The sequence below is a fragment of the Bactrocera dorsalis genome, chromosome 4 (genome assembly GCF_023373825.1).
Source record: "Bactrocera dorsalis isolate Fly_Bdor chromosome 4, ASM2337382v1, whole genome shotgun sequence".
Lineage (NCBI taxonomy): Eukaryota > Metazoa > Arthropoda > Insecta > Diptera > Tephritidae > Bactrocera > Bactrocera dorsalis.
The window spans coordinates 68965261-68992080 of record NC_064306.1 but is presented as its reverse complement, the minus strand read 5'-3'; the positions used below and the strand labels follow the sequence as shown (position 1 = coordinate 68992080).

Sequence of the window (26820 nt, the reverse complement as noted above, 5' to 3'; positions counted from 1 at the left end):
CAGCGTTATATTGGCCCAAATTTCTCAATGGGTACCTAAAACATGATGCAATTTATATATTTTATGACAGAATTAGGTATGCATAAACCCTAATTTTATAACGTTTCAAGAGGTTGTATTGTTAGTACTAATATAAGTCGAATAATTTTACACTTTTAAGTAAACTGATTTAGTACAGAAATTATTTCTGTTTTTGCAACGATGTTTATTCACAAAGACTCTGTTATATGAAAGAATATATAAAGAATTATAATTATACAATACATTTACAATATACAAATATATATTTATATGATCACATACAGTATTACAATATTTTGACTGTTATAAATAAGTTTGCATTTTTATATTTTAGTTTTATGTGGCTAATACAAAACTCTACTTATGTTTAAACACATACTTACAGTTATTACTTTATAAAAAGGTGTCACTACTATGCATTCAATAATGTTAAAATATATTGTATCGCTTTCCAAATATTCAATAAAACAATTTATCGCTTAAACTATAATTTTGAGTACCTTATTTGTGTAAGTACAAACAGGAAATGGAATTTCGTTAAATATAATCACTTTGATTACATTTATTAGTTGATATTTGAATTCATAAATTACATCTGGCATCAATCCTCAAATTAGTAGTTGAATAGTATTTAGTGGCATCCTTACAGACATGTCAAAGGATATTGATATTTACAAAGGGTGTCATAGTCTATAATATCGTGTTTGAAGAAAATTAATAACATTTATTTAGTATTTATTAATGCATACTGACGTGGTTACAATGCAATATTGCTGCTTTGCCTGTCTTCAAGAACTTCCGCCAAACACGACCGTACAAAATAGCAAATCCTTACAAAACCTACAATGGAATAAAGATTTGGCTAAAACTTATCATAAGAAAACTGGAATTGTTATTAACTATATAAACGAGTATTCAAAGCAAGTTTGTCAAAATTGTTATAATAAATTAAGGGCTTTCGACAATTTTTGTGAAACTGCATTAGATTGTTCGACTGCTTTGTCTGAGCTACTATTCGAGGAGGACTTTCCATTGAAGACATTGAAGAATTTACAACACTTCTGCAGTACCTGCTTATGTCAAATGAATGAAACTAGCGATTCCTTACATTTAAATAATAAGAAAGTGAAACGATGGTTGCATGAATACAACAAATTGAAAATACGTACTGGGACAGAGCATTGGCCAAATAGTATTTGTCAAGAATGCTGTAAAAAAATTGACGAATTTCTACAATTCCACTATACAGCTAAGCAATCATTTAAACAATTAAACAAAACTTCGAATCAGCAACAAAGTAACATTGGAAATACATCGGAAGGAGAATAACATTTACATTTAATGGGACCAGCTAATAACAATCATTTGAGTAAACAGGGCACAGATAAAAATTTAGAAGTTGAGTCTGTGGAACAGAAGGGTTTTCCCCAGCCCAGTTCAACAGAACATTGCTTAAGGAAACAATGTAATGAATCAACAGATGTTACAGATTTAAGCATACCTGGTGGAAGTCATCAAATCCTCTTCAAAGCGCTGCCTACAATTAGCATAACACCAAGGTCACTTCCAAAAATCAAAAATCAGGATTCAAAATACCTTGAAGATCAGATTGAACACGCTAATAAATCAGATAAAAAGGAAGGCTTCCAATGTAACCATTGCCGAAAAATTTTCAAAGCTAAAACCCGTTTAAAGAGGCATAAGCGTTGTTCGATAGTATGTTCGAGCAAATAAATACATTGAAACGTTCTATTAAAAGTATTACCTGGATCCTTGGATTTTCGTTTACTTATTAAAATTAATTTAAAAATATCAATAAAAAATGTCTTGTTTATATATAGCGATATATGAAATATGGGAAATATGTATGTAAATAAAAAACTGTTACCGTCTTTAAAGCATTCTTTATTTTTATATTTAAGAATGAAAGAAAACATTTCGGAGAAGTATAAATAATATTTGATTTAACTGTCAGATGTTATAGTTTGTTAGCAAGAATGATTATCATGGTACAAGGTACCTCTACCGTGATGATTATTCTAGGTTTGGAAGTGATTAGTAATCGATTATGTAGTACAATTTAATCGATGGTACAAATGCAACTATATGTATATCGATGAAATCTGAAGCGCGCGCAAGCCGGTGAATAATTTTGTGTTATATTTACATACAAATGAATCAAGAATTGAACCAACAAATTCTTATTTTTGCTCTAACATATGAATAGGTTTTAAATTTTGAAATTAATTTAATAATAAATAAGTGCAAGTGCAAGTACAAAAATGGCTCTCTGGGTTGATAAACATCGTCCGCGTGAATTATCCAAATTAGATTATCACAAAGTAACTTGTGCATATTATAATTTTAACCTGTTAATCACGTTGGTTTTCATAATATTCATCCCACAGGTGCAGGCTGAAAATTTGCGAAATCTTTGTCAACAAGGAGATTTTCCACATTTAATGTTTTATGGTCCCTCCGGTGCTGGTAAGAAGACACGAATTATGTGTTTGCTGCGCGAATTATATGGTGCCGGCGTTGAGAGACTGCGCAACGAAACAATGACTTTTACCACACCATCCAATAGAAAAGTGGAGGTGATGACAGTTGGAAGTAATTATCATCTAGAGGTCAATCCATCTGATGCGGGCATTTATGATCGCGTTGTGGTTATCGACCTTATCAAGCAAGTGGCTCAAACACATCAAATCGATGCATCAGGGCAGCGTGAATTTAAAGTGATTGTACTCTCCGAAGTAGATGAACTGACCAAAGATGCTCAACATGCGCTTCGTCGTACAATGGAAAAATATGTTGCTACGTGCCGAATAATACTGTCCGTAAACTCTACTTCCCGTGTTATACCAGCAATAAGATCACGTTGCTTGGGTATACGTGTAGCAGCGCCCAACGAAGAAGAAATAACATCGGTACTTCAACTAACTTGTAAACGTGAAGGTTTGACATTGCCGGCCGAGTTGGCAGCACGTATTGTGGATAAAAGTGAACATAATTTGCGTCGTGCATTGTTGATGCTGGAAGCATGTAAGGTACAGCAGTATCCATTTACTGGGCAACAGGACATTGTTGAACTAGACTGGCAAGTGTACTTACGTGAAACAGCTAACCAAATAGTGACGGAACAAACCCCCGCAAAATTAGAGAAAATACGCGATCGTTTGTATGAGTTGCTTGCACAAGGTGTGCCGCCGGACATGATTTTCCGTGGACTAGTAGAGCAACTCGTGAGGAATTGCGATATGTCAATTAAGGCGAAGACATTGGAGTATGCGACCCTATACGAGCACCGAATGCAAAACGGTTCAAAACATATTTTTCATTTGGAGGCGTTTGTCGCTCAATTTATGAACATTTATAAGAAATTCATTTCCGAGTCGATGATGATGGACGATTTTTAGTTTTGTGAAAATTTGAAAAATTTATTTGTTTAACTATTGTTTTAGATAATAAAAAAAAACGGAATCTTTACAAAAGCTGATTATAAATAGAGAATTTAAGCCGCAGCTTGCTGACGCACATGTTTTGAATATTCTTCCTGAAATGCCATTTGAATTTTGTCCTCTGCTGTACGTTGTGCTGTATCAATGTAGTTCTGCACAACGTCTTCCAATTCAGTGAGAACCTACAAATTTGATTACAAATATTAATATTCGCATGAAATACATAATAAACATTTTGTCTGCGCACCTGTTTATACTCTATATCTGAATCAGCGTTTAGTCTCAATCCATGCAATAAAAGATCAAGGGTGTTGACAGGCAAACACATTTCTGGATTTGTAACTGCGATAGCATGCTTAAAACTGAAGTACTCACTGCCGGCTCCTAACATTGCGTTAATCATTTCCTGTGCTAGTTCCGCAGCTTCAAGCAAGCGATTGTGTTTTACAAATAAATACAATAGTTCTCTGCAATTTGCCAGCTATAAAAACGAAATTTGTGAGCATGTTACTATTATAAAATACAATTTTCAAAACAATACGTACTTTGTAGTCATTGTACAGCCATTGTGGTACGAAAGCGTTCAAGCTTAAAAGCTTATTAACCACAGATTTGCGTATACGTGTCGAATTTTCCAATTCATTGTCGTAAACTAATTTTTGTAGTAGTGACCAGGCCATGTCGGCGGGCTTGTTGCGGTGAGGCAAGTCTAAATAACAGAAATATACATTGGTTCATAAAATAATAGTATAGTATAAAAAATGGCATCGCTTTACCAGCCAAGTCATTTTCTTGTAACCACGCCCATGTTTCATTGGCACCTTCATCGTCAATGCGAACGCACGCAGAAGTTAAACTGTCGAATATGGGAAGTGGTGATATCTCAAAACCGTTTACCAGTTTCAATGCATCGGTATATAGACCACAGCCAGATAAGATAATCGCCAACTCTTGTGGTCCTGCATTGATGAAGGTCTGTACGTCTTTGCGGTGATCAGCAAGCCGCACTAATGCTTCTGTCTGAAGTAATTCTCGTTTTATATCCTTTATTTCTAATACCACCACTTGCTCACGACCGCACTCTTCATCTGATTTATTGTCCATTGGCTCGGCATCGTTAACTGCACTCGGTGGAGGTATGTCATCCACGCCAATTACAGGTTTCGCAATCCAACGATACCGACGATCAATAAGATGCAACGAATTGATGCAAACTAAAAGTGCTGAACAGCGTTTCTCCATGGATTCTACCGTATCGCTTTCCAACTGAAAACGCATTGCCTGTTCATACATGATGGCAGAAGCTGTATACAAAAAAAAAAAAGACATTTTCAAAGTGCCGCTACGTAAATTATTCATAAATTGTTTGCAGACCTTTTCTCATATTTCCATTGTTCACATGAAAGGCATACAGAAAGTCATAGACCTCATTTTGATCAATTACTAGTGAGCGTGCACGTGATTCGACAATATTTTCAAACTCTTCATGCAATCCAACATATGGGAAGTGCATTAAAAGATCAAGTCTCTTGCGATTAAATAACGTCACGACCAGCTGTCGTAAACAATCCTTGCGTCGCGATAGCTCCGCATTGTAGATAAGCGAATGGTAAGCCTCCTCATAGTGTTCCAAACGTAAGTGATTATTGAACACAATCGACTGAAACATCGGCAACTGAGGATCGGATTTGTCCAGCAATCCAATTGCTACTTGCGCCATAGAAATAATGTGATCCAATGCGTTATGCTGCTCAAGCAGTTGTATCACTTTCAAATAGTACTGCGTGATGACCTGGTTATTTATGTTATTATCTAAATTATCACCACCACCACCATCTTCACTCATCGCAGTGAGATTCTCGCAATGTTTAGCTAGAGCGGTGCCCTTAAGGATTTTGTCAATCAAGAACTGCTCTCGCAGGACACCTTTAGCGGATTGCAGGAAAAGGTCGTAGGCCTTATATGTTTCTCCACAATCCAACAAAGACACGGCTAGTATAAATTGTCCTAGAGGTAAAAAAAAAACATCGTAATAAATGATAATTATGTGTGAATTAATTAACATACGTGAGCAAATATTCCATTCACACCAATTGCTGAGCAATCGTACATAATCCTGTATGGCAATGTGCTGACAAGTCCCAAACAACCATTCACCAAATACAAAATTAAACGAAACCGGCCAACTGTAAATGAAAAAAATAATAAACAAATGTACATATGCTGAAAATGGTAAGAAAATTCGAGCATACATTAACTGGCTCACAATTGTAGTTAGCGGCAGCAATGTATTGGACCAAGTAGGAACGTTCTCGCTGTCCTTGAAATTTTCTGCGTACAGTGCTCCAGCTGTATACAATCCCTTAGCATTGAGGAAGACACGTAGCAAAGGAGATACATGGTATTTACCACCATTTGTATATATCCGACCGGAGCCATTTGCCAGTTGCAGCAGATTCAAGCGTTGAATGGAGCTTTCTCTGTAAAAACATTTCTGAGTAATAGTAATAAAATACACAAATATATAGTTACAATGAAGCAGCTGCGCTGATATTCACAGGCGTCTGTGATATCCAACCCATTACGAAGTACGATTGTAAGAAAATTGTTATGTCGGGTATAAAATGGGACCTTACGGTTTCCAACAAATCAACGCTAAGCGAATAAGTGTCGATTAGTATTTGTTGCAGTATAAGTAGGTTGCGACAAATTGAAAATCTAGAAATAATAACAAAAAAATATATTTAACTGAACAAACTCCACGTTTACACCACCTACTTTACTGCAGTTATTTGGCGTACTGTTTCCGATAACACTGACAAACCCAAATGGCTGCCAAAAAGCACTCCCACTGAGTTAACAAATTGCGACGATTGCGTTAAACCTTTAAAAAAATATTGATTAAATAAAAATTTCCCAAATAATTGTGATTCTTACCGATGTTGGTTTGCATTCCGGCCGGATTGCCATTATCCATTCGTAGACTATCAAGTAGCAGCATCATTGCCATTCGCATGTCATTAATGGACTGCAATTTTTGTCTAATCCATACTAGGAAACTGCCTGGCAGTATTTCACTATCAGGGTCTCCTGCTAAAATTTCATCGCTCAATTTTGCAATGAATACATTTGGCATTTCTAAGCGGTAAAGACGTTTATCCACGTCCAATTTGACTTCATCTGGCAGCCAGCGCTCCAGCTGAGCTACAATGGACACCAAAGTAACTAGGTCTTCACCTACTCTTTCATTGTCTGCAAAGTAGGTTGATACAATTGTGCTTGTGTCGAGATCTTCAGCCGCAAGCATAAGATGTTCTAATGTATCGCAAGGACGCAATAGTGAAAAGTTGTTCTTTTTCACCAAACATACTCCATCGATGGATTCGAGCACAAAGAGACCGCAGGGTTGACAGGATTTCAAGTGGTATTGTTCGCAACATGAATAGAAACGTTCCCATTGACGCGTCGCTATTTCCAAGTAATCCTCATCAGTGACGTCGAACTCTTTGACTTCATTTTGTATTTCATCTTCGACAGCTTGACAAACTTGATCTTTCAGTACTGGCAGTGTGCAATGTTTTGACTCGAAACGCAGATTCGTACGTCGAAACATCTACAAGAAAATGCAATTAGTTAATTATTAAGTTATGCTGCATGAATTGCAAAAAAAAACGCTCACAAATAATGCTTTAGCAATGACTTCTCTTTCGAAAGTGCCTAGTTGAAATATATAATTGCAATATGCTTCACGCGGGTCCATGCTATGATCATTTCCTATGAGATATCGGTCTGGTGGTGGTTCCATCGCTACAGACGACCAACTCATGCCGAGGCCACGCATTAGCGGGTAATTTGAGATACTAAATTCACCTTCTGCATTCGTCCATAGTGCCCAAATTCTGCTCTCTGCTATCGCAAAATCGGCTAAATCTAGTAGGGGTGCAGGGATATTTTTACGATAGCTTAAGCTCAATCCCGATGACGACCCAGCATCTTCGTGAATATCTATGCATACAAATTCCGATCGGTTAGCATGAGATAAAAACGCACACACTGAGGTGTCGTTTATTTTACGTAGAACATTGCTTTGAGCTGAAAAAGTTAAAATTGTGAAGTAATACATCAAAATTTTGTTCAAAATGTTTTAATTTTTGATTGGATTTCATTGTTAAACTTACGCCCTTGTGTTCGTTGTTTATTGTTTTCGCGTATACAATCAATGGAACTGATACATTGAAAATTATTCGTTGACCACACCCGCAACTGATCGTCACGGTACAAAGCCAATAAATATATTTGTCCATTGAAATAATTGAACACGACTGAATTGGCATGGTTAGCGTCCGAAACGTCACTTTTACCTCTGTAAACAAATGCAATTAAAACTAATAGTTTTATTTCTCAAGTTATTATTTTTTAACAACTTACGTGAGGGCGTTTTTCAAATTTGAGAACAGACGAGGCATTATGTTATTTTCCTTCAAGGCCTGAGATGTCGTAGAACCATTTTCGCAATTCATTATGTACAACATAAGCTCAGATTGACACGCTAAAGCAAAGTATGCCTCTTCTCCACTGGGCGATAAAAAACTGGTCGCAGCGTGAGGTACTGCACTTGATGCGGCATTTTGTGTATCAATAACATAGAAGCTGCTCGGATCACGCACAGAAGAGTTGTTAGCTTCGTGAAATATTGAAAATGTTTGCGAATCTTTGAAATCTATTGAAACTCCACCAGTGGTCGATTGAAAATTGTTCGATGCGCTTTTTAAACTGACACTGCTGGCTCCACCATCCGCCAAAGTATCTGGATGTGGGAATTTTATATGATGTAAACTACAAACTGTTGTCACTAATATAGTGACAAACCGATCTTGCTCGCTTATTGCAACATTTAAAACAGGAGTGTCGGAAAATTTGTACCTAACATTGTTTTTATACAAAGTGAAATCCAAACAAACCTCCGATAGTTCAAGAACATCTTGGTATGTGTGCCTATGGTGAGGTATGTATAATTATAAATAATAGTAACATCACAATTGTTTATGTTTCAATAGTACCAATAAATGAAACGATTCCGATTGTGATTTAGTTGCACATTTCGGTAGCAATATCCGCCTGCCTTTTCCACAACTTTTATATCTTGTAGAGTGCTCTGTGTCGCGCCTAGGGATATATGTAAAAGGACGTACAAAAAAGTGCATGTTTGATATTTAACTAGTTCTCTTACCAGTATTCAATTGAATCTCGGTCCAATCTTCTTGACACGAAGTGTCTGGTAAAACTTCTCGATAAAATAAACTTGGACCATCCATTCTTTTATCAGTAGTTGAAAATTTTAACAAATAAACACAAATTTATTTACTTCAATTACTTATGGAATGAACCGCGGTATGATTTGTATTCCTAATACCAATATAACCTCACACAATATAGCATCGATAATGCAGTTCGTTAACAAGTAACAGAGAACGTAATTTACGTTCTCCGCAAGAAAGCAACTTACAACAGCTGATTTATAACGATTTTAAATTATTAATTTAACCGCAGAAATAAAAAGCACTAATATGTGAAACAGTAATTTGAGAATGAAAACTGCCATGAATCTTTAAAATTTCCTTGTATACTTGATTGTAATTCGAATTCGCTTGATATGTGGTTAAAAATTTAATTTTGGTCATTAATTTTGAAGACTGGTAACAACACATCATGCCAAAAGTGGCGGGTAACTACAGATTTTGTTATGGTATTTCTTTTTGTTTGCCTTTGTCACAGGGAACGTATAAACACAATTGACAGTTCACCGATAATCGCCGCACTTATATACGCGCCTTTAGAGTGTGATAGCATTTTCTTACTATTACATTTTTCTTCAGTTTTTGTTTCATCATTCATAAGTTTTATATTTTTGCTAAATAATTACTTAGTTAGCCTATTTGGGTAGTATTTCGGAGCGTTTCATGCAACAATCAAAAGTCATGCACTTTTGCCGTATATGCCGTACGGAAAAGAATCTTAAATACACAGTCAAAGAGCTCCGGAAATTTAGTCAAAAGCGATGTGACGATAATGTAAGCCCTAAAGCTGTCGGAGGCTAGTGTGTGAAAATCTCTGATCTATTATTTATTGTTTCAGTTACTTTATACTACGCCTACATTAGGCAATATTTGTCACGACTGTGAAGAGCGGCTGCACAATTTTCATAGGTTGAATGAGAATGAAGATAATGAGGAACGTATAATCGTCGATGACGACGAATTATTGTACAATTTATTTTTCGAAAAAGTGGAGCAGCACCGCCTAATGAAACGCTTAATGGTAGTTGGAGCAGGCGGTGGTGGAGGTGAATGGAATACTACGAGCCTACGACAACAAACTTTAGTGGCAGCTACGGCTGGTGTAGCTGTTAACATTGGAGACGAAGTTATTGAAGTGCTGACGTCACGCGAAAACACTCCTTCACCAGCGTTACCAATATCCTCGACACCAAGGTGCGTTGTGCAGTCAGCTGTAAAAATACGCACCAGCGTTTCCCCCAAAAAGGACATTACTGCCACCACAACCACAAATGAAAAGACCAATCTAAATATTACTGCCACAGAAAATACTACCTCAACTAAAATCACTGCCACAACAAAGAGTATAGCTTCAAACCTAACCGAAAATTGCACTTCATATAAGGTTTTGGCCGTAATTGATTTGGACGCTGAAGAAGATATACAAGCAGACAAAGTTCCATCACGGCTGACACCTCAAAACACACCAGACACAGATGAAGAGGAAATTATTTTTCGGAAGGTTGAACCTGATAATGACAAAAATACACACAAGGATGGGAGAAGAAAACAGAAATCTCGAAAAGGAAAATACCAACATGGCCAGATGAATTTAATTGCCAGTCTAAGTTTGGTCTCAAGTGACAGCGATTCAGATGTTCAAGTTACTGATCCAGAGTGCAGTCCAATCAAACAAAAAGACACGACAACTACTAAGGACAATGAGTGTGTAAATACTACTCAGCTTTCTCCGCCCTTGAGAAGTATAAATAATATTAAAATATCTCCTCCAGTTTTAGTGGAGAATGCTCAACCAGACGGGTTGGAAGCTGTTATTAAATGTCCGGTTTGTAAAGCAGAATTCGCCGACAGTGAGCGTCTAATACATCATTTGCGTCGAAAGCATCGTTCTTACAATGGTAAAGTTTTGTCGGAGCGTCCTCGTTGCGCACAGGATTCCGCTATGACTATTAGGTTGCGATACATGCAACGTTACATATATTATGAATGCCAGCTCTGTGGCTGCATTGATGCCGTTTTTAAGATACATAAGGAGCATGTTATGCAAAAGCATGCCGAAGAGTCGAAATCTTTAAAAGATCCAATGATGCAGACTCTTAAATGTCCAGTATGTAAAGAAAAATGCGGTTCACAACATACAGGACTTTTGCGGCACATGTTATGCTCTCACAAAGCTATAGAATGTAGAGAACACTTTCGGCAAATTACCCAATTGCGGAATTTATTCACAAATTGTGGTGCAAAGAAGGAAAAGGAACTAAAACGTACGGCGCGCATATATCAAATAACCTCGCGCAAACAATATTTTTTCGAATGCATTCAATGCCTCAAAATTGTCACCGGTTATTTTAATTATGTAAAACATCAGAACACACATTCTAAATTGGTTATCGCAAAAAATACAGAAACTCTTGTTTCGGAGACAGATTTAATAACGACAGTTTCGTCTTCATCAGAACCTGAACTGAAACGAATAAAACATAGTTGCAGCGAAACAAAATCTAAATTTGAAAAGCCAAAACCTATTCTAACTTCAAAAGAACTCAATACCAAACGGAAAATGTCAGTTCCTCAACAGACTGTTGCCCAGAAAAATGATCAACCACAGTCTCGACGAGAGCGAAAATTGACAAAAAAAGCTGTCCAAGCAGCATTGGTTAAAGTTAAAGTGAAGCCACCTCTGAAACAGTTGCCGACACAACGATACAAATGCAATTTCTGTGTAGAACTATTTAAGGGATTTCATCGCTTAAACCTGCATTTACTACGTGCTCATGCCTTTTATGACAATTTGCGATGTGAAATCTGCATGTTGCGCTTTGTGAACATCGCAGAGTTTGAAGAACACGATCGACAACGACACAAATGCAAACAAAAGCGCAAAAGAGTGGCGACTTGTCTAGCCGAGAACAGCGAATTGACGCTTAAGGAGTGTGAGTCAGCAATGAACCCTAAAAGGCAGCGCTTAAACATCGAATGTACTAAAATTAATTCCGAGAAATCCATAAATTTATCCAAGCCAGAAAATTTGGATATCGGAAACCCCGAAGCTGCCAGTCCGACATGGTTACAGGAACTGCTTGCATTAGCGGCGAAGAAGCAAACTCAAATATCCAACACTGCCAACAATAGTAAAAACCATGAGAAAGCAATACCAGGTTTTACTAATCAATCAGTTAAAGTTGAAAAACGTGATAGAGATAAGAAAAATGTTTTTAATGGATTTCCGATGGCTACTACTTCTCACCAGTGCCTTTATTGTAGCCATCTTTTCAGCAGTGTTTCTGAGTTACAATCACACGAAATGAGGCATGTGCAACAACAGGAAGTTAAACATTTTAAACGCAGTGTAATTAACAATTTAACCTTTACGGCATTCGCAAGATGAATTATAAGCTAGAATCAGAATATCGTTATATCTTGAAGTTATTTCACTTAGAATATTTTGGAAAACAGCAATTGTATGTAAAGTGCATTTACACATTTTCTTTAATAATTATATATGTCTTTTATTTTAATACTATAAATAGCATACATACATACGTTTTACTTTTGGTGTAGTGTTACGAAAATGTGTACCTTAAATGCACTACCTTAATTTGCATTAAAACTCGACCATTTTTTATAACGTACGTAACTGTCTGTTTCTCCCTACCACCTTAATGCTGAAAGGAATCAAATGTTGACATTTCGCAGGATACAATTGTATATACACTTGAGAAATGTGCGTATTTGGAAATACAAATGTAAACCAATGTTAAAAATGTATAGAAATATCTCAGTTTAATTTAAACAATTTTAGTTTCATATAAATAATATACATATTTATGTATTTACACTTTTTAGTACATACTATAAATTCTGACTGTGTATAAAAGCTGATTTCTCATTAGTTGTTTCAATCATTTTTTTGTTTAGAAATTAAATTCCAAACATTTGGAAAATAAATTTTGGAAATATATAACTCGAGTTGAAAATAATAATTCATTGGATCTGTATTTTATTTTTAAACGAATTGCGATATTAAGTTATGATTATAATTACAGGTAGGTATATACATATGAATATGTAGGGTAACAGTACAGTACTTTAGTGGATCCGGCCCTGGGATGCTCGTGGTAAAAATTTATGAAATGATGCAGCTGAATACAATCTTAAAAATCAATGTGCGGGGTGCGATCATTGAGTGTACTCTTCCTGCAGTGCCAATGCTCTTCATCGTTATAATCACACAAATTCATGAAGTCATATCCGGCTGGTATCATTCGTAGCCCATGGAAAGTTGAGTTCACACTTGTAACCTTTAAAAATTAACTCTTAAAACTAAGTTTGCGATTTTAAGTAAAATTTATACATGCCTCTCGATTAGATTGTAGTCTCGACTTAGTTGAAGATGCCAATTTTAAGTTATCATCCCGATTTATGTCAATATCCTATTAGAAAATAAGATTATTAACTATACAACAGATCCGGTATGATTACCTTCTTAGCAAAGTTGCATGCATAAGCATCTTTTAATGCATCTTCTTCCATTTTTCTATCAATGTACTGTTAAATTTGAATTATCATATCATATACATATGTACCGTCTATGTATAGCATATGTAAGTCAATATTACCTGTTTTCGAAAAGTGATCAAATGCCTAGCATATTCACTAACATCACCTAATGTGGGACATGATTTGTTGTTATCTTCTACCTTTTCCACAAATATAAGATAAAATAATGTTATGAATGAATGATAAATGCACATACATATGTATATTACTTCATTCTGCTTGGAAAATATGTCCTTAGCTTCCATTTCTCTTTTACCCAATTCTGTCTTCTCCGCAATATCGTGATTTATAATATTTGGAAAATTAAGAGTATTCGCTGTAGAATTTTCTAATTGCAAATACCTAATTGAGCTAATTTCACTTTCGATAGTTTCTATAGTTCTGTTAGATTTTTTACTTTCAGTGGAAATTTCAAAATTTTCGCCATCGGGCACAGGCGGCGCTGAAATGTGACCATTATCAGATTTTTCTGCTCTAGATTTTGAAAGTATACCAGCAAGCTGGATATGTTGCGGTGCTTCATCTTTTACGATATTCTCAAAATCTTTTTCATTATTATCTTCCTCTGCCATAAACTCATTAGTTGTATCAAGGAATTCAGTCTCCTGTCCAGATTTAATTTGATTCCGCTCATACCAATCATCTACTTTTTCTTTTGCTTTAATGTCATACGTCAATTCTGGACATTTGCTTGGATTATGTGTTATGCCAACAACACCGGGAAAAATATAAGCTCGATTTGTATAAAATTTGCTGTTACCGTTATTGCACATCCATGGTGCAATTTTGGTGGTCTTTAATTTTTGACATTCATCTCTGAAATTCGATTCAGTTGCAGTTGCTAAATGCAAGGATATTAAGTGATCCTTTACACGATATTTAACGCCCATATTAGTTTTGATTATTAATTCCCCCCAATCTTGATTGTCCAAAGCAAATTCTTTGATAAATACTATACTTTCTGAATCATTTATGGCTTTCTCAATGATATCATAAGCACGTTGATGCCATTTCTTTGATACTTTCTTCACCATTGTATTCTTCATGAAAAACTCTTCAGCTGGGACGACATTTGCCAAACCACCGCAACGAATGTAATCAACAGGTGTTGTCAATTTATTGGGTAACCGAAAAATGTGATCTGCTTTTGTTTGAAATGGAAATCCATAATCTACAGCCCACATTATGAATTGACCTTCCACTACATTTTTTCCATAACTAGCTATATGATCTACCCGAGCACGTATTAATTTATTCCAAGTGAGAAATTTTACAGCTACCAGAGTATTTAATTGCGGACGACGTATTGCCTGTGCACAACCTTTGTGGTTGTTGTAGTGTTCGGCAAGTTCCTTTTCAATTCTATGTATGGAGTGATAATCATTGCTGCAAGCGTCTATTTTGTGATACCAAAATAGATGAGGATTAATGAAATGTGTAATGGATATGATTTCCTTTCGTCTTTCTATTTTAGCCATAGTTGATGAAAATAATCAATGAATGGAAAATTTCAACAAACTTTTACTCCATGAAAAAACAGTTATAAATCTTAGCTACGCTAAATATTTTTGAAAATCGATATATTTTAAATTAATACACAAGTAATCGATAAATTTAGGAATACCAAATTCGGTAAGAAGTTCAATAGTTTTAAATTAATATTGTCCTAATTTTTTATATTTAGAGACACGAAATAGTCCCTGATTAGATTTAAAACATAAATAAATTAAAAATAAATAAAAATATGTAGCTAAACATTTCTAGAATTTCTATGAACCACCATTTATCAATGCCGATTTAATGCATCTCTGTATTTAGCAGCTGTTTATGGGAGAACTGTGCGCATCGTGTTTTTATTTTGACTTTTATTCTTGATACGTACTTTATTAATAAATACCTCATATAAACAAAATATAACAATGAAAGTTAAAATGATAAGTAGAAATCCGGACCAATATGTCCGCGAAACCAAATTACAGAATCATAGAAGTATGTCTGAAGTGGAAAATACAAATCGATTTATTAAGAAAAGTTATTTATTTCAGTGCCAAGGAATTTCGATCCTGAATTGCATCCTATGGAAACCGCTCGAGAATACGTTCGTGCCTTAAATGCCACGAAGCTAGAACGTGTATTTGCTAAACCCTTCGTAGGTAATTTAAGTGGTCACCGAGATGGTGTCGCATGTTTCGGAAAGCACCCAAAGCAGCTTTCTACGCTTGTCACTGGCGCTTATGATGGCGAAATTCGAATTTGGGATTTAGCGAATCGTGCTAGTATACGAAATTTCGTTGCTCATGATGGTTTCGTTCGTGGAATTGTTTACTCGGTAAATGGTGATCGCTTTTTCACAGTCGGCGATGACAAAACTATTAAAGTATGGAAGAATGATATGCCGGATGTGGATGAAGAGGAAGAACCAGTAAATACTATTTTATCACGCACAATTCTTACTGGCATTTCCCATCATCGAAATGAGTCGATTTATGCCACATGTGGAGAGGTATGTGCTATTTGGGATGAAAATCGGAATGATCCACTAAAAACTCTTAAATGGGGTGTAGACACATTACACACAGTTGCATTTAATCAAGTTGAAACATCCCTACTTTCGTGCTGTGCCAGCGATAGAAGCATTATACTTTATGACCAACGAGAAGCTCTACCATTGCGAAAAATCGTTTTAACTATGAAAAGCAATAAACTTGCTTGGAACCCAATGGAAGCATTCAATTTCACTGTTGCGAATGAGGACTGCAAGTAAATGCTATAAGTATATTTGTTAATTTTGTAGAGATACTAAATCTTTATATTTATTTGCAGCCTTTATACGTTCGACACACGCCAGCTTAAGAACCCTCTCAAAATTCATTTTGATCACGTATCTGCAGTAACGGATGTGGATTATTCACCCACAGGCAAAGAATTCGTTTCAGGAAGTTACGATAAAACTATACGTATTTACAATGTCCATCATAGTCATTCGAGAGAAATTTACCATACAAAACGTATGCAGCATGTGGTTTGCATTGCTTGGTCGCTAGATAATCGTTATATATTCTCCGGTTCTGATGAAATGAACATACGCATGTGGAAGTCAAATGCGTCCGAAAAATTAGGTGTCATAAGACCACGCGAACGTGTCGCTTTCAACTATCAAGAGAAATTAAAAGAGAAATTTGCCGCTCACCCCCAAATAAAGCGTATTGCTCGTCATCGCCAGGTGCCGAAACACGTGTTGAACGCACAACGCAAAATACGGGCTATCAAGGACAAAGAAAAGGTGAAGGAGGCAAATGTTCGAAAGCACTCCAAACCCGGAAAAGTGCCGTTTGTATCAGAAAAAGAGAAGCCGGTTTTGCGAGAAGATGTTTAAACAGTTCTTATTTTTGTATATTTTCCATATTGAAGCTCATAAATATAGTTGTTTATGTAAAAAAAAAATAAAAAAATAACATTTCTTTTTTAAATGTATATTTTTAAGTATGCAATGATTACAATCTGCAACCAGAAGTACTCTTGAAAAACAGACATATGTATTGATAATACATATATTTCAACAGTATAAAACTGTCAGTCGCACCTTCAATCTTGATTTGAATCTATTTTTCTGGGAGTTCCAAAAACTAAGCTAATTTTTAAATGCACCAATTTCTTATCATGTACATATGTATATGTATATTTTGTGGAGATTCCAAAAGAGTTAATTTTTAAATGTAGCCTTATCTTAGGCGTTTATATAATCAGAGAGATCGGGATTTTCCTAACATTGTGGCTTATTCCTCTATAACAACAACGATTCAAATAGAATATATAACCCTGTATCAGAGAACTTACTCTCTTTGTGCTCTTTCTGAAGATAAAGAAGATCACTCTCTTTGCTCTCGTTTCGAAGGTCGAAAAGAGCTTAAAAAATGCTCGGTTTTCTATCTATGTATTAGAAATTCGAAAGCAGTGGTCCCTCACAAGGACATGCAATGCTTAAAGGACTATTAAATACATTTAGTTCGGAGTTTTGTGGAGTAATCCATTGCTCGTAATGGAGCGATCTAAGATTATGTATTCTTTGGATAATCCGATTTTTACAGGGTACTTTCACTAGTGTCAATAATTCACTTGCTTTAATGAATATGTAAATTAATAAATATATATGTATATACATACATATATATTTGTGCATGTGTTATTTATATTGAGAGCAAATTTAATACTCGTCCAACCAGAAAATTGTTTAATTGCATATCTACTCTCGGAATCTGTTATATCTACATCTATACATATGTATATGTACGTACATTCATATGTATTTACATACACAGGCCCGTAGCCAGCTTTTCATTTCGGGGGGGGCTGAAGTAAAAACATATATAAACTTTAAATTTTCTGTTTATTAAAAAAAAACAATATAAATTCATATACATATTACTTAAATTATTTGATAGTTGTAACTTAAATAAGTAATATTTTTCTTTTCTTCTTGCTTGCCATATCATTAATTACTTCATCTGGATCTATTTTAATATCCCAGTGCACTGCAATAACAGCAAGTGCACTCAGCCGCTCATTGCCCATCACACTGCGTGGTCAAGTTTTTATTCTTTTTAAGGTTGAAGAAGTTCTTTCGAAGGAAACGGAATTTCAACACGTCTATGGTTGGATCTATTGTTTATAAGCTGGCACACCACAATCGATACTCTGATTTTAATGCTGTCATTGATATTTGCTCCTCGAAGTAAATAGTTAAATTTTTTAATTCTTCGGCATTATCAATTGCAGCAAAACCTGGGAGTAGAATTTGAAATGACGAGAGCATATCCTCATTCACTAATAAACGTTCTGTCATGTTTTGAATCAGAGCATCAACGCATGGAATAAATATTGTAACTCTGAAGTGGCTTTCAAGGGTTGTGCAAGGTGGATTAGAACGAGTAGTTTGACGCGAAGTCACTCTAGGCACTACAAGATCTATGTGAAAAAGATCTTTAAACATTTGTGATGCTGTTTGGAAAATATCGTTGAAAAAACCATCCGCTGTTTCTCTTATCTGGTGCAGAGTTCTTATTAATTCTTTGGCTCGGTTCATTGCTGATACAAAATCCATAGATTTTTCTTGGAGTTGCACAGACAGTGGCAGCGTTAAGCTGAACAATTGCTCACAGACGAATAGACTAAGCAAAAAATCGCTTTTCTCTACCGCTGCTAAGAAGGCTGATGCTTTAGAAGAAATGGACCATGTCTTACTCGAAATTATTTCCAAACTTAGTACAATGAATTTGAAAAGCTCCACAAAGCTTATAATGCTTTCATGCCTTTCTATAAACCTTGTTTCACAAAGGCGAAAAAGTCGTCTTTTTTTGCTTTCTGGTGCGTGCTTCTGTATAACGTCCTGGAAAGTTGTGTTTGCATTTGAATGGTTTCTAAATAAATTTGCTATTTCATTGACAATACCAAGGCAGTTCCGTATTGAAGGTAATGACATAGTATTAAAAAGGGCAAGGTTCAATCGGTGACTAGCGCAATGAACATATCGTGCTTTTGGATACAGTTGTCTTATCCTGGTTTGTACTCCACTTAAATGCCCTGACATGTTTGCTGCTCCGTCATATCCCTGTCCAACCAACTTCGCCATATCAAGATGGAGATCTGTACAACGCTTAAGTATGACTTTTGATAAGTTTAAGTCGCGTTTTAAGTCGTAAATAAAACGACAACAATACGTCAAATTCCAACTTAAATTGTACAATTAGTACAAAAGAAATTAATTTATTAATACATTCATTCTCTTGTACAAGCATTAAACATCGCGCGACAAGATATTTTTAAGAAGAATTACAAAAATTACTTCTTAAAGCCCTGTCAAAATCAAATTTTTCAATGCTCAGCGTTGCGCTGCGTTTATTTAGTTACACACCATACAATCCATCATGATGGCCATGAGGAATTTTTGGCAGTAATTTGCATTTGTCGCTTTTGTTTAGGCACGTCAGTATGACTTGCAATTGTGAGGCGTATCAGCTGTGTCATGGGTCTTGACTCATGGCACAAACACATTTTTGCATGGGTCATTTCTGTTAAGTACAAATTTAATATTCTTCTAGAAACACCTTGTTTAATCAGAGAACTTAAAAGAGTTCTCTCATAAGCTCTGGTTTAATTGTCATTCTACTTTCGAAATACGTTTTATCTACATATGCATACTCGTACATACATATGTACTAGTACTGCGCTCTCTCTCAACCTGTCTATGTTAACATTTGTGCATGAGTACTTGTTGAGAATACTAGTTTAATACTCGTACTCATCCAACAACACCTGGTAGAATTGTTTATGGGCATTTCCATCATGCCGAACGCGGCAATCGCACAAATTTTAAATAAGAAAAATCATAAACTAAAATGTATTAACCTAACCGAGGTGCCTTTACGCAGCTTCGTTCTGGATATTCTAGCAGGCTACTTATCCAGAATCGACCCTCACATACCAAATATATGTCCAGCATGTAACAACTCCCCGCATGACTCTAACCACCTCTCTGCATGCCCAGCTAACCCTACACATCTGATAACTTTCTCCCTATGGTCCGACCCCGTGCAAACACCTCGTTTCCCGGGCCTACCGTTGGTTGATCCCGATGAGAACTTTTCTAAACCTTACCACCCCACAGGGACTACCGTTACAACAACAACAGCAACAATCAACTAAAATGTTTTTAAATTTTGTTACGGTTGATTTTGAAACAATTTTCATTTGCAAAATAATTGTAAAAAAGAAAATCGCATGGGACAGAAGTTGGAAGCGTTTTTGCGGGTAATAACTCAAACGCCGATTTCAATCCTGAGGCAAAATGTTACTGACTTTGAAACATGGCGAATTGATGCCTTTAAAATTATTTCTAAAAGAATTTCTAGAATTTTTTTTAAATAAATAGATATCAAAATCGTCTTCCGTCTACCAGACCACTATAGGATCTTCCAAGCGGAGATCACAGCAATTAAAGAGAGCCTTCTCGTTCGGACACGAAGTGTGCTCACAACAAGAAATATATTTATATATACATCTACTTATATGTACAGAAAGCCTGGCGGCTAGGGGGTCACTAAAGCCAATTAGGATTTCGGCAAAGTTAGCGAAATAATGTTTTGAACTATTAGTGGCTCTAACGGCCTATTTCACGACAAACCAGCAAAATATTCCTAGACATAACGCTATACCTGAGAACTGTGAAGCAGATGAACTAGCCAGAACAGGCACCGTCCTACAATTAGATTCCGGAAAAGAGGGAATTTATATGCCTCTATAAATATTTAATATTATATTGAACTCTATCAAAAATAGATTACCAAGTATCGGTGGGGAGGTTCGTGACGACGTCTTGGAAGTTGCACAGATAAAACTTTTCATACTAATGAACTTCATCAGAGGTACGGGATGGCTCAGAGAGGAGCCAATAGAGTGAGGGAAATTTAGATGCGGTGGTATCCCAATGAGACTCCTAAAGGCCTACTTCTCGAGATATTCGGCTTTTTAAGTAAGGTTGTATGCAATTTTCATGATTTTTTAATACATACCATCTATAAAAATTCTATAAAGCCTTAGTTAAAAAGCCGAATATCTCGAGAAGTATTAATGATAGCGATTTTGACCTCGGACCTTTCTCATAGAAAATAAAATTTCTTACACGTTTGTCATGCACATTTTTTCAATAGCTCTTGTCATTTACGAGATACATATGTATGTATGTATATATAAAAAATGTTATGTGCATTAAATCTGATTATTTTCCTATGAAAATATGCAAAGATTTTTTTGTAATTTTAATAATTTTAAAAATTTTGCCTTTGGTGAACATTCCGGTGGAAATGCCCATATCTACTTTCAGAATACGTTCTATCTACATATGTATATGTACGTATACATATGCACATGTACTGCTCTCTAGCAAACGACGTATCAAGCTGTCCATCTCCCGGCGTTTATAGTTTTTGTCGTTTGTTGTCGTTTCAAGTTTTAGCAAGCATGAATTTAATCGAATATGTAGTGTAGTAGCTACAGTCACATTTGATAGCTCAGAAGGTGGCCCACATTCGAGTAGAAACGTCGTGTTTTCGTTTTGTGCATTGAACGCGTTTTTGTTCCTAATTTTTTTCTGAATAAAGGCTCTTTTTTACATAATATCAATAGTACTTGCACAAAATGAGATTAGAATAAAATACTTGAAAGCAATAATTGGTTCATTGTACGTAAAGCATGTGACTAAAGTGAAAAATACTGTATCTCTATCACTTGAACTTAATAAGCGATTTATATTTGTTCATATTGAACAGGAATGACATTGAACAACTACTGACAATTTTTATAAAAAAATACAATTTTTAAACAAAATTTCAGGTGCACTAAATAAAAGCAATTAAATCCAGTCCATTAAGAGTGGCGAAGTAAAGTGGAAAATCGGGACAAAAATCGAAATAAAACAACAAAATTTCAAGTGTTCGGCGAAGCGCACTTTTTTTCATATCGAAAAAATAACAAAAACAAATTTACGGTGAGGGTGTGTATGAGTTAAATTGAATTGACAGGAGGACGTGTTAAATAACAGTGCAGTGTGCCGGCGGCGGAAGTGCTCTTGAACTTGACATTTGCATAAAAATACGAACAAAGTGGGAAGAGAGTTTTTTGAGAAATCGTGAGAGCGGTGTAGAAATTTAGTAGAGCTTCCACAACTGCATTCATTTCTGTGCAATAAGAAGAAAAAATCTTCGTTGACAAGGATATAGAATTTTGAGTAACAGAACGCCAAACAACAACAAGAAGTATGGAAGCACTAAGCAATATATTGGCTCCTTATAGTCATGCACTCGCAAAAGTTGCCGGAACGATTACAACTTTACAATTTCTGTCCGTTGTAATTTTGCTAAATGACATACGCAAAAGGGGGCGTAGTGATGGATATCCCCCAGAACCATTTCTCGGTGGTGTCGTACTGTAAGTATTACAGGTGAAAGGCTTTTATTGTTAGTTCATAAACATTGCAATAGTATAGTAGTAGTAGTTATGTATATATATCATTGAGGCTACATGCTGGATTACCTTGATTTGTACGGTCAGTCGTGGGAAGCCAAATGGAATAGAAAAACAACAAACATGTACTTATGTGAATGCAAATGTGCATAAGTGCAAGTGCTTGTTGTTACCGGTGAAATTGTGATTGCGTCCTAATAGTAAGGAAATAAACTGTGTGCCGGACATCGTAAACAAATATGTATGGCTATATAGACGTATGTATGTATGTATTTACAAATACAGTATTGTATTTACTAAAGATTAGAGCAGTCTATGTATTTACATATTTAGTTGAATTGAGTTAGAAATCAGAATTGCGCTTGTTGCTGAAAAAGTTAGGCTCCATTCCATTGTTAAATGGAGGATAAAAATTTAAATAACATAACATAAAACTTAAGATTAATGCGAGATCACCGACCTACTTTCTTAGTTTAGACATAACCGTGATTAATACTCTGATTATAGGGCCAATCTCTTCCAACGATTCCGTTCCGATCATTTGTCTCTAAAGTAATCACAATGAGTTGAAAGTTTTAAGGATTTACCCTAAAAAGTACTTACGTAATAACCTAATGCAACTTGATTTGCAATCTTTGAGCACTGATAAGCCTTGTTGAAATTACGTTTACGTATCTATGCACATGCATATACATATGTACATATATGGGTATTTATATGTTTCGTTAAAGTCGAAATGACTTGATAAGAAATAGGCAGAAATCGTAATCGTAAAATACGTGCTGTTTCTGTAAGAATGATAATGCTATCGTGCCAGATAGAGCAAGAGATATTATGAATATAAATTCAAACGTACAACAAAAAAAATATATACATACATACATATATGCATGTGTAGTTGTAATTCCTTCGTTTTAGTATTATCTTGTATTATAAACAAGCAAGGAAGAGCTAAGTTCGTGTATAACCGAACATTTTATACTCTTGCAACTTGCAAGGATTAAAGTCAGGGAAGTACCTTCAGGTACATGGCATGGCCAGGCTTGTTAGTTATACATACATACATATGTATGAGGGTTTTCACTCAATTTTATTCATTCTAAGCACAAATATGCACCGTTATAAAAAAACACACTCTCAATTTTATTAAAATAACTCACATTAATTGACTGACGTGTACGATATAAAATCACCCGAAAGTTTGAAAATCTTTATATTAGGTATTTGGGGCTAAGGGAAATATTGACCCGATTCAATCCATTTTTGACACTCAGATACATACATACATATATAGTAATACTATCAGGAAAGGATTATCTCTGAATTTCAAATATGTACATACATACATACATATCTCACACATTCTCCAATATTTTCGGTAAAAATTCACAGGGTTCACATATCCTGTGCCTAAGGGATTGAGCAGTTTTGATTCGGTAAATGCAATTTTAAGTCATAAGGTGGCATACCTCAAATGCACTATTTCTGCAAAGTTTTATCCTGATATAGTAATTTATTTTTATACTGGAAAGTGAAAGTCTCAAATTGAATTTACAATTGTGTTATATGCGAAGCAGGCGTTGTTGTAGTCCAATTTCGCCCATTTTAATACTCTGGCATAAACATGTTACGTAACAAATTTGGTTGAAATCGGTTGGGTGGGGCTCCGAGATATGTGATTTCACCTGAAAGTTGACGGTGCCACGTTCATCGTGCATTTTATACCCTGCTAACTCGATTATTTTGATGTGATACATACAACCATTAGGTGATCAAAACTATTACACTTTGAAGCAACAAGTTTCAAGAGTACAAAAATGCATGCTGTACAAGGGTATGCATATTTATTTAGGAGACATATGTACATACATATCTACTCACCATGCAAAATCTACCTGTTGATTCTATATTTCTATGACAGCCGGTCTGTATCACTAGTAAATTTCATTAGGTTTACGTTGAATCTATGTATTTCCGGTTACGTACACAACCTATGCTCCTCGAAGAAAACCAAGAATAAAAATATATTATTTTGTCCTTATTATAACTGCAATAATAAACGTCTCTGCGAAAAGTATGAGTTTGCATTTAAATGTTAATAAAAATAAATTGCATTAAATTATATTTATCTTGTAATACGCATTTACTAATATAATTATTTATAATTATTAATTGCAGTTCGATTTTGACTTTAAAGATGGGCACATTGATGGGCGATGCTGCCACTATTAAGGTTAATCTTCTCGGCATTACCCTCAGCGCCGTTTTCTTGAGTATATTCTATTGGTATGCTTCGAGTGAATTCAGAGGGAAAATATTGTCGAAAATTGGCATTGCTGCAGCTTTTACAGTGGCCTGTTTAGCGTATGCGACTATTGAAAATCCGAAAAAAATCGAATTCCGTTTTGGTATGCTCGTCACTGGGATATTAGTATTTTTAGTTGGATCGCCACTATTGCATCTCAATAAAATTATCGAAAAGAAGAGTACAGAGGGTATGCCTTTCCCAATTATATTCACTGGCACACTAGTAGCTGCATCGTGGGCGTTGTACGGAATTTCTATTCATAATTTCATGATGGCTGTAAGATTAATTTATTATTTACCTTTCATTATTACTGTAATTAACATCGTAAATTTTATGTTCTTATCTTTTAGTATCAAAATTTATTCTTATTCACGTTGAGCGCTATACAGTTATCGTTATTCGCCATTTACCCAAACTCTCCCTCAGTGTCGGAGTCTTCAGTAAAGCATTCACCATCCACATTGGAGCACAAAACATCCCAAGGCAAAACGTCAAGCCCGTCGAAGACTAGTGTCGGTAGCAAGAAGAAGAATTGATTACGTGTCCATGTAACGGTGGCTGTGCCTGCGCCTACACATTGATGTCGCTGAAGTAAATACATAAGTGAAGGGGATATTGAAATTTTCTTCTTTAAATACAACTAGTTATAAATATCTAAATTAGTTTACAATAATATGCTTGTGCTTTCAACAATCTAATTGCTATGGCACATTCTACTTAACATGCATTACGCATTATTCCAAATTTGCACCAAAAGCAAACAATTTATTAATCAATTTATATACTTCGATTGCAATTTTTGACAATAATACAAATCTTCCAAATACACTTAAAGTAAACCGTTAAACTTATTAACAACTTATTAAGTATTTTAATGTAAAATAACAATTGTTTTCATCATGTATATTTGGTTTGTAAATAAAAACATGTTTTGCTTGATTTTTTAATTATTTGTCGATTATTTCGAGGTTTTAGGGTTGCGCAGTTCTTGCACGCTATATGCACGTAACCCCTTTTGAGATAGCTTACCGCTTTATAGCGACAATCGATATGCGGAGGAATTAGATTAGACAGATAGACGAGGATTGCATCGCGACTCTACTAAATCACAAAGACCTAGCACCAGCATATTGATAAAGTACTGCTGGGTGCTAGCGAAGCGATGTGATCCTTATTTGGAAACATGGATCCAAGGGCTTTTAATATGCATCTGCAGACTGTTATGTAATCAATTAGCAGGTGTTTTGGAGTTTCAGGCTCCCTGTCGCAGAACCGGTAATTTGCAAAAGAAGTCAGGTCGCTGATGTATATGTAAGTACTTCTTCAGCTTGCTGTGGTCAGTGTAAATTGCAACAAGTAGTCTGAATTTGTCCCTAGGGTGGTTGATGACATATTTAAACCAGCTGAGGTTGTAACCCTACATTAGCAATTTGGCATGGTGCATGCCTTGGAGTTGTTGCTAATACCTCTTTTTGCCTACTCCTTCTTCCTCGCGGAGCAGCTCCTTTATGGTATGGGGATCCACCGTGTTGAAGGGTTTAGGTTCTACCATGTTAGTGGATGCAGTATATTCCCGGCTGTACCTTTGTGACCGGGCACCCAGATAAACTGCACTTGATTACGTTCCGCTAGACTATTCAGCCGTCCTCTACACTCCCGCACTAGTAGTGATTTCATTTTATAAACAGAGGCTGCTTTAAGTGTCGCTTGACTATCGCTAGGTATGGTTATACGTTCGTCCGATGTTTCGGAGTCTTCGGTGTACCACTTGATTTTACTATCCCTAAGCAGTAGCTCAAAAGTGGAATCATTTCAGCCTTGCTGCTAAGGGTAACCTTGAACTTCTTGGTGAAGTTTACCCTTCTGGTAATACTGTCACTTAGCTCTTTCATCCGCTGGGATGTGATTACCTTACCTCTGCCACAGCCTTCTGTTATCATTTATAGCAGTGTGTGTTTGGCTAAATTATCGATTATTAGGTGAATGGGTGTAACTCAAGCATGACTTCAAATTCTGCCGTCGGACAAGTGCGCATTGCACCCAATACATGCAAGTCGTTGCAACTTCGATGGTTGGGGTGATTATCGGTCGCACGATCATGATGTACAGCCTAACAATCCTTGACTAGCTACCCCAGGATTTACCAGACAGTCAA

At 35.7% G+C, this 26820-nt stretch overlaps 6 protein-coding genes and 1 long non-coding RNA gene across 9 annotated transcripts; 4 read left to right on the top strand and 3 right to left on the bottom strand.

Annotated features, from left to right (window-relative positions):
- Positions 1 to 365: 365 nt before the first annotated feature.
- On the bottom strand, positions 366 to 2032 carry LOC125778394 (uncharacterized). Of its 3 annotated transcripts, none has more exons than XR_007422680.1 (3): positions 1910 to 2032; positions 775 to 861; positions 366 to 711 (listed from the first exon to the last, which is right to left on the bottom strand). It is a non-coding gene; the product is annotated as an uncharacterized LOC125778394 (long non-coding RNA). The 3 variants fall into 3 exon arrangements; XR_007422681.1 differs by having other exon boundaries at positions 1787 to 1919; XR_007422679.1 differs by lacking the exon at positions 1910 to 2032 and adding an exon at positions 1523 to 1656.
- Positions 2027 to 3457, top strand: LOC105225910 (replication factor C subunit 3). Its single transcript, XM_049455744.1, has 3 exons — positions 2027 to 2163; positions 2249 to 2363; positions 2430 to 3457. Exons 2-3 carry the CDS (start codon positions 2304 to 2306, stop codon positions 3438 to 3440), a joined length of 1071 nt encoding a protein of 356 aa, XP_049311701.1. The 5' UTR covers positions 2027 to 2163; positions 2249 to 2303; the 3' UTR covers positions 3441 to 3457.
- A 59-nt stretch (positions 3458 to 3516) lies between these two features.
- On the bottom strand, positions 3517 to 9137 carry LOC105225909 (nuclear pore complex protein Nup160 homolog). Its single transcript, XM_011204587.4, has 15 exons — positions 8713 to 9137; positions 8543 to 8648; positions 7911 to 8477; positions 7661 to 7845; positions 7162 to 7574; positions 6420 to 7095; positions 6261 to 6366; positions 6015 to 6200; positions 5735 to 5962; positions 5550 to 5668; positions 4857 to 5489; positions 4259 to 4786; positions 4028 to 4191; positions 3730 to 3963; positions 3517 to 3664 (listed from the first exon to the last, which is right to left on the bottom strand). The coding sequence occupies exons 1-15, from the start codon at positions 8795 to 8797 to the stop codon at positions 3536 to 3538; spliced, it is 4359 nt and encodes a 1452-aa protein (XP_011202889.2). The 5' UTR covers positions 8798 to 9137; the 3' UTR covers positions 3517 to 3535.
- A 109-nt stretch (positions 9138 to 9246) lies between these two features.
- On the top strand, positions 9247 to 12762 carry LOC105225908 (uncharacterized). Its single transcript, XM_019990131.3, has 2 exons — positions 9247 to 9553; positions 9618 to 12762. Exons 1-2 carry the CDS (start codon positions 9443 to 9445, stop codon positions 12165 to 12167), a joined length of 2661 nt encoding a protein of 886 aa, XP_019845690.2. The 5' UTR covers positions 9247 to 9442; the 3' UTR covers positions 12168 to 12762.
- On the bottom strand, positions 12763 to 14951 carry LOC105225911 (uncharacterized). The gene is made up of 5 exons (XM_011204591.4): positions 13549 to 14951; positions 13399 to 13479; positions 13262 to 13327; positions 13138 to 13212; positions 12763 to 13080 (listed from the first exon to the last, which is right to left on the bottom strand). The coding sequence occupies exons 1-5, from the start codon at positions 14815 to 14817 to the stop codon at positions 12934 to 12936; spliced, it is 1638 nt and encodes a 545-aa protein (XP_011202893.2). The 5' UTR covers positions 14818 to 14951; the 3' UTR covers positions 12763 to 12933.
- Positions 14952 to 15157: 206 nt separating this feature from the next.
- On the top strand, positions 15158 to 16794 carry LOC105225912 (DDB1- and CUL4-associated factor 13). The gene is made up of 3 exons (XM_011204592.4): positions 15158 to 15328; positions 15385 to 16099; positions 16163 to 16794. The coding sequence occupies exons 1-3, from the start codon at positions 15259 to 15261 to the stop codon at positions 16713 to 16715; spliced, it is 1338 nt and encodes a 445-aa protein (XP_011202894.2). The 5' UTR covers positions 15158 to 15258; the 3' UTR covers positions 16716 to 16794.
- A 4584-nt stretch (positions 16795 to 21378) lies between these two features.
- LOC105225913 (sugar transporter SWEET1) lies at positions 21379 to 25612 on the top strand. The gene is made up of 4 exons (XM_011204594.3): positions 21379 to 21575; positions 21728 to 22321; positions 24536 to 24941; positions 25016 to 25612. The coding sequence occupies exons 2-4, from the start codon at positions 22152 to 22154 to the stop codon at positions 25199 to 25201; spliced, it is 762 nt and encodes a 253-aa protein (XP_011202896.2). The 5' UTR covers positions 21379 to 21575; positions 21728 to 22151; the 3' UTR covers positions 25202 to 25612.
- Positions 25613 to 26820: the final 1208 nt, after the last annotated feature.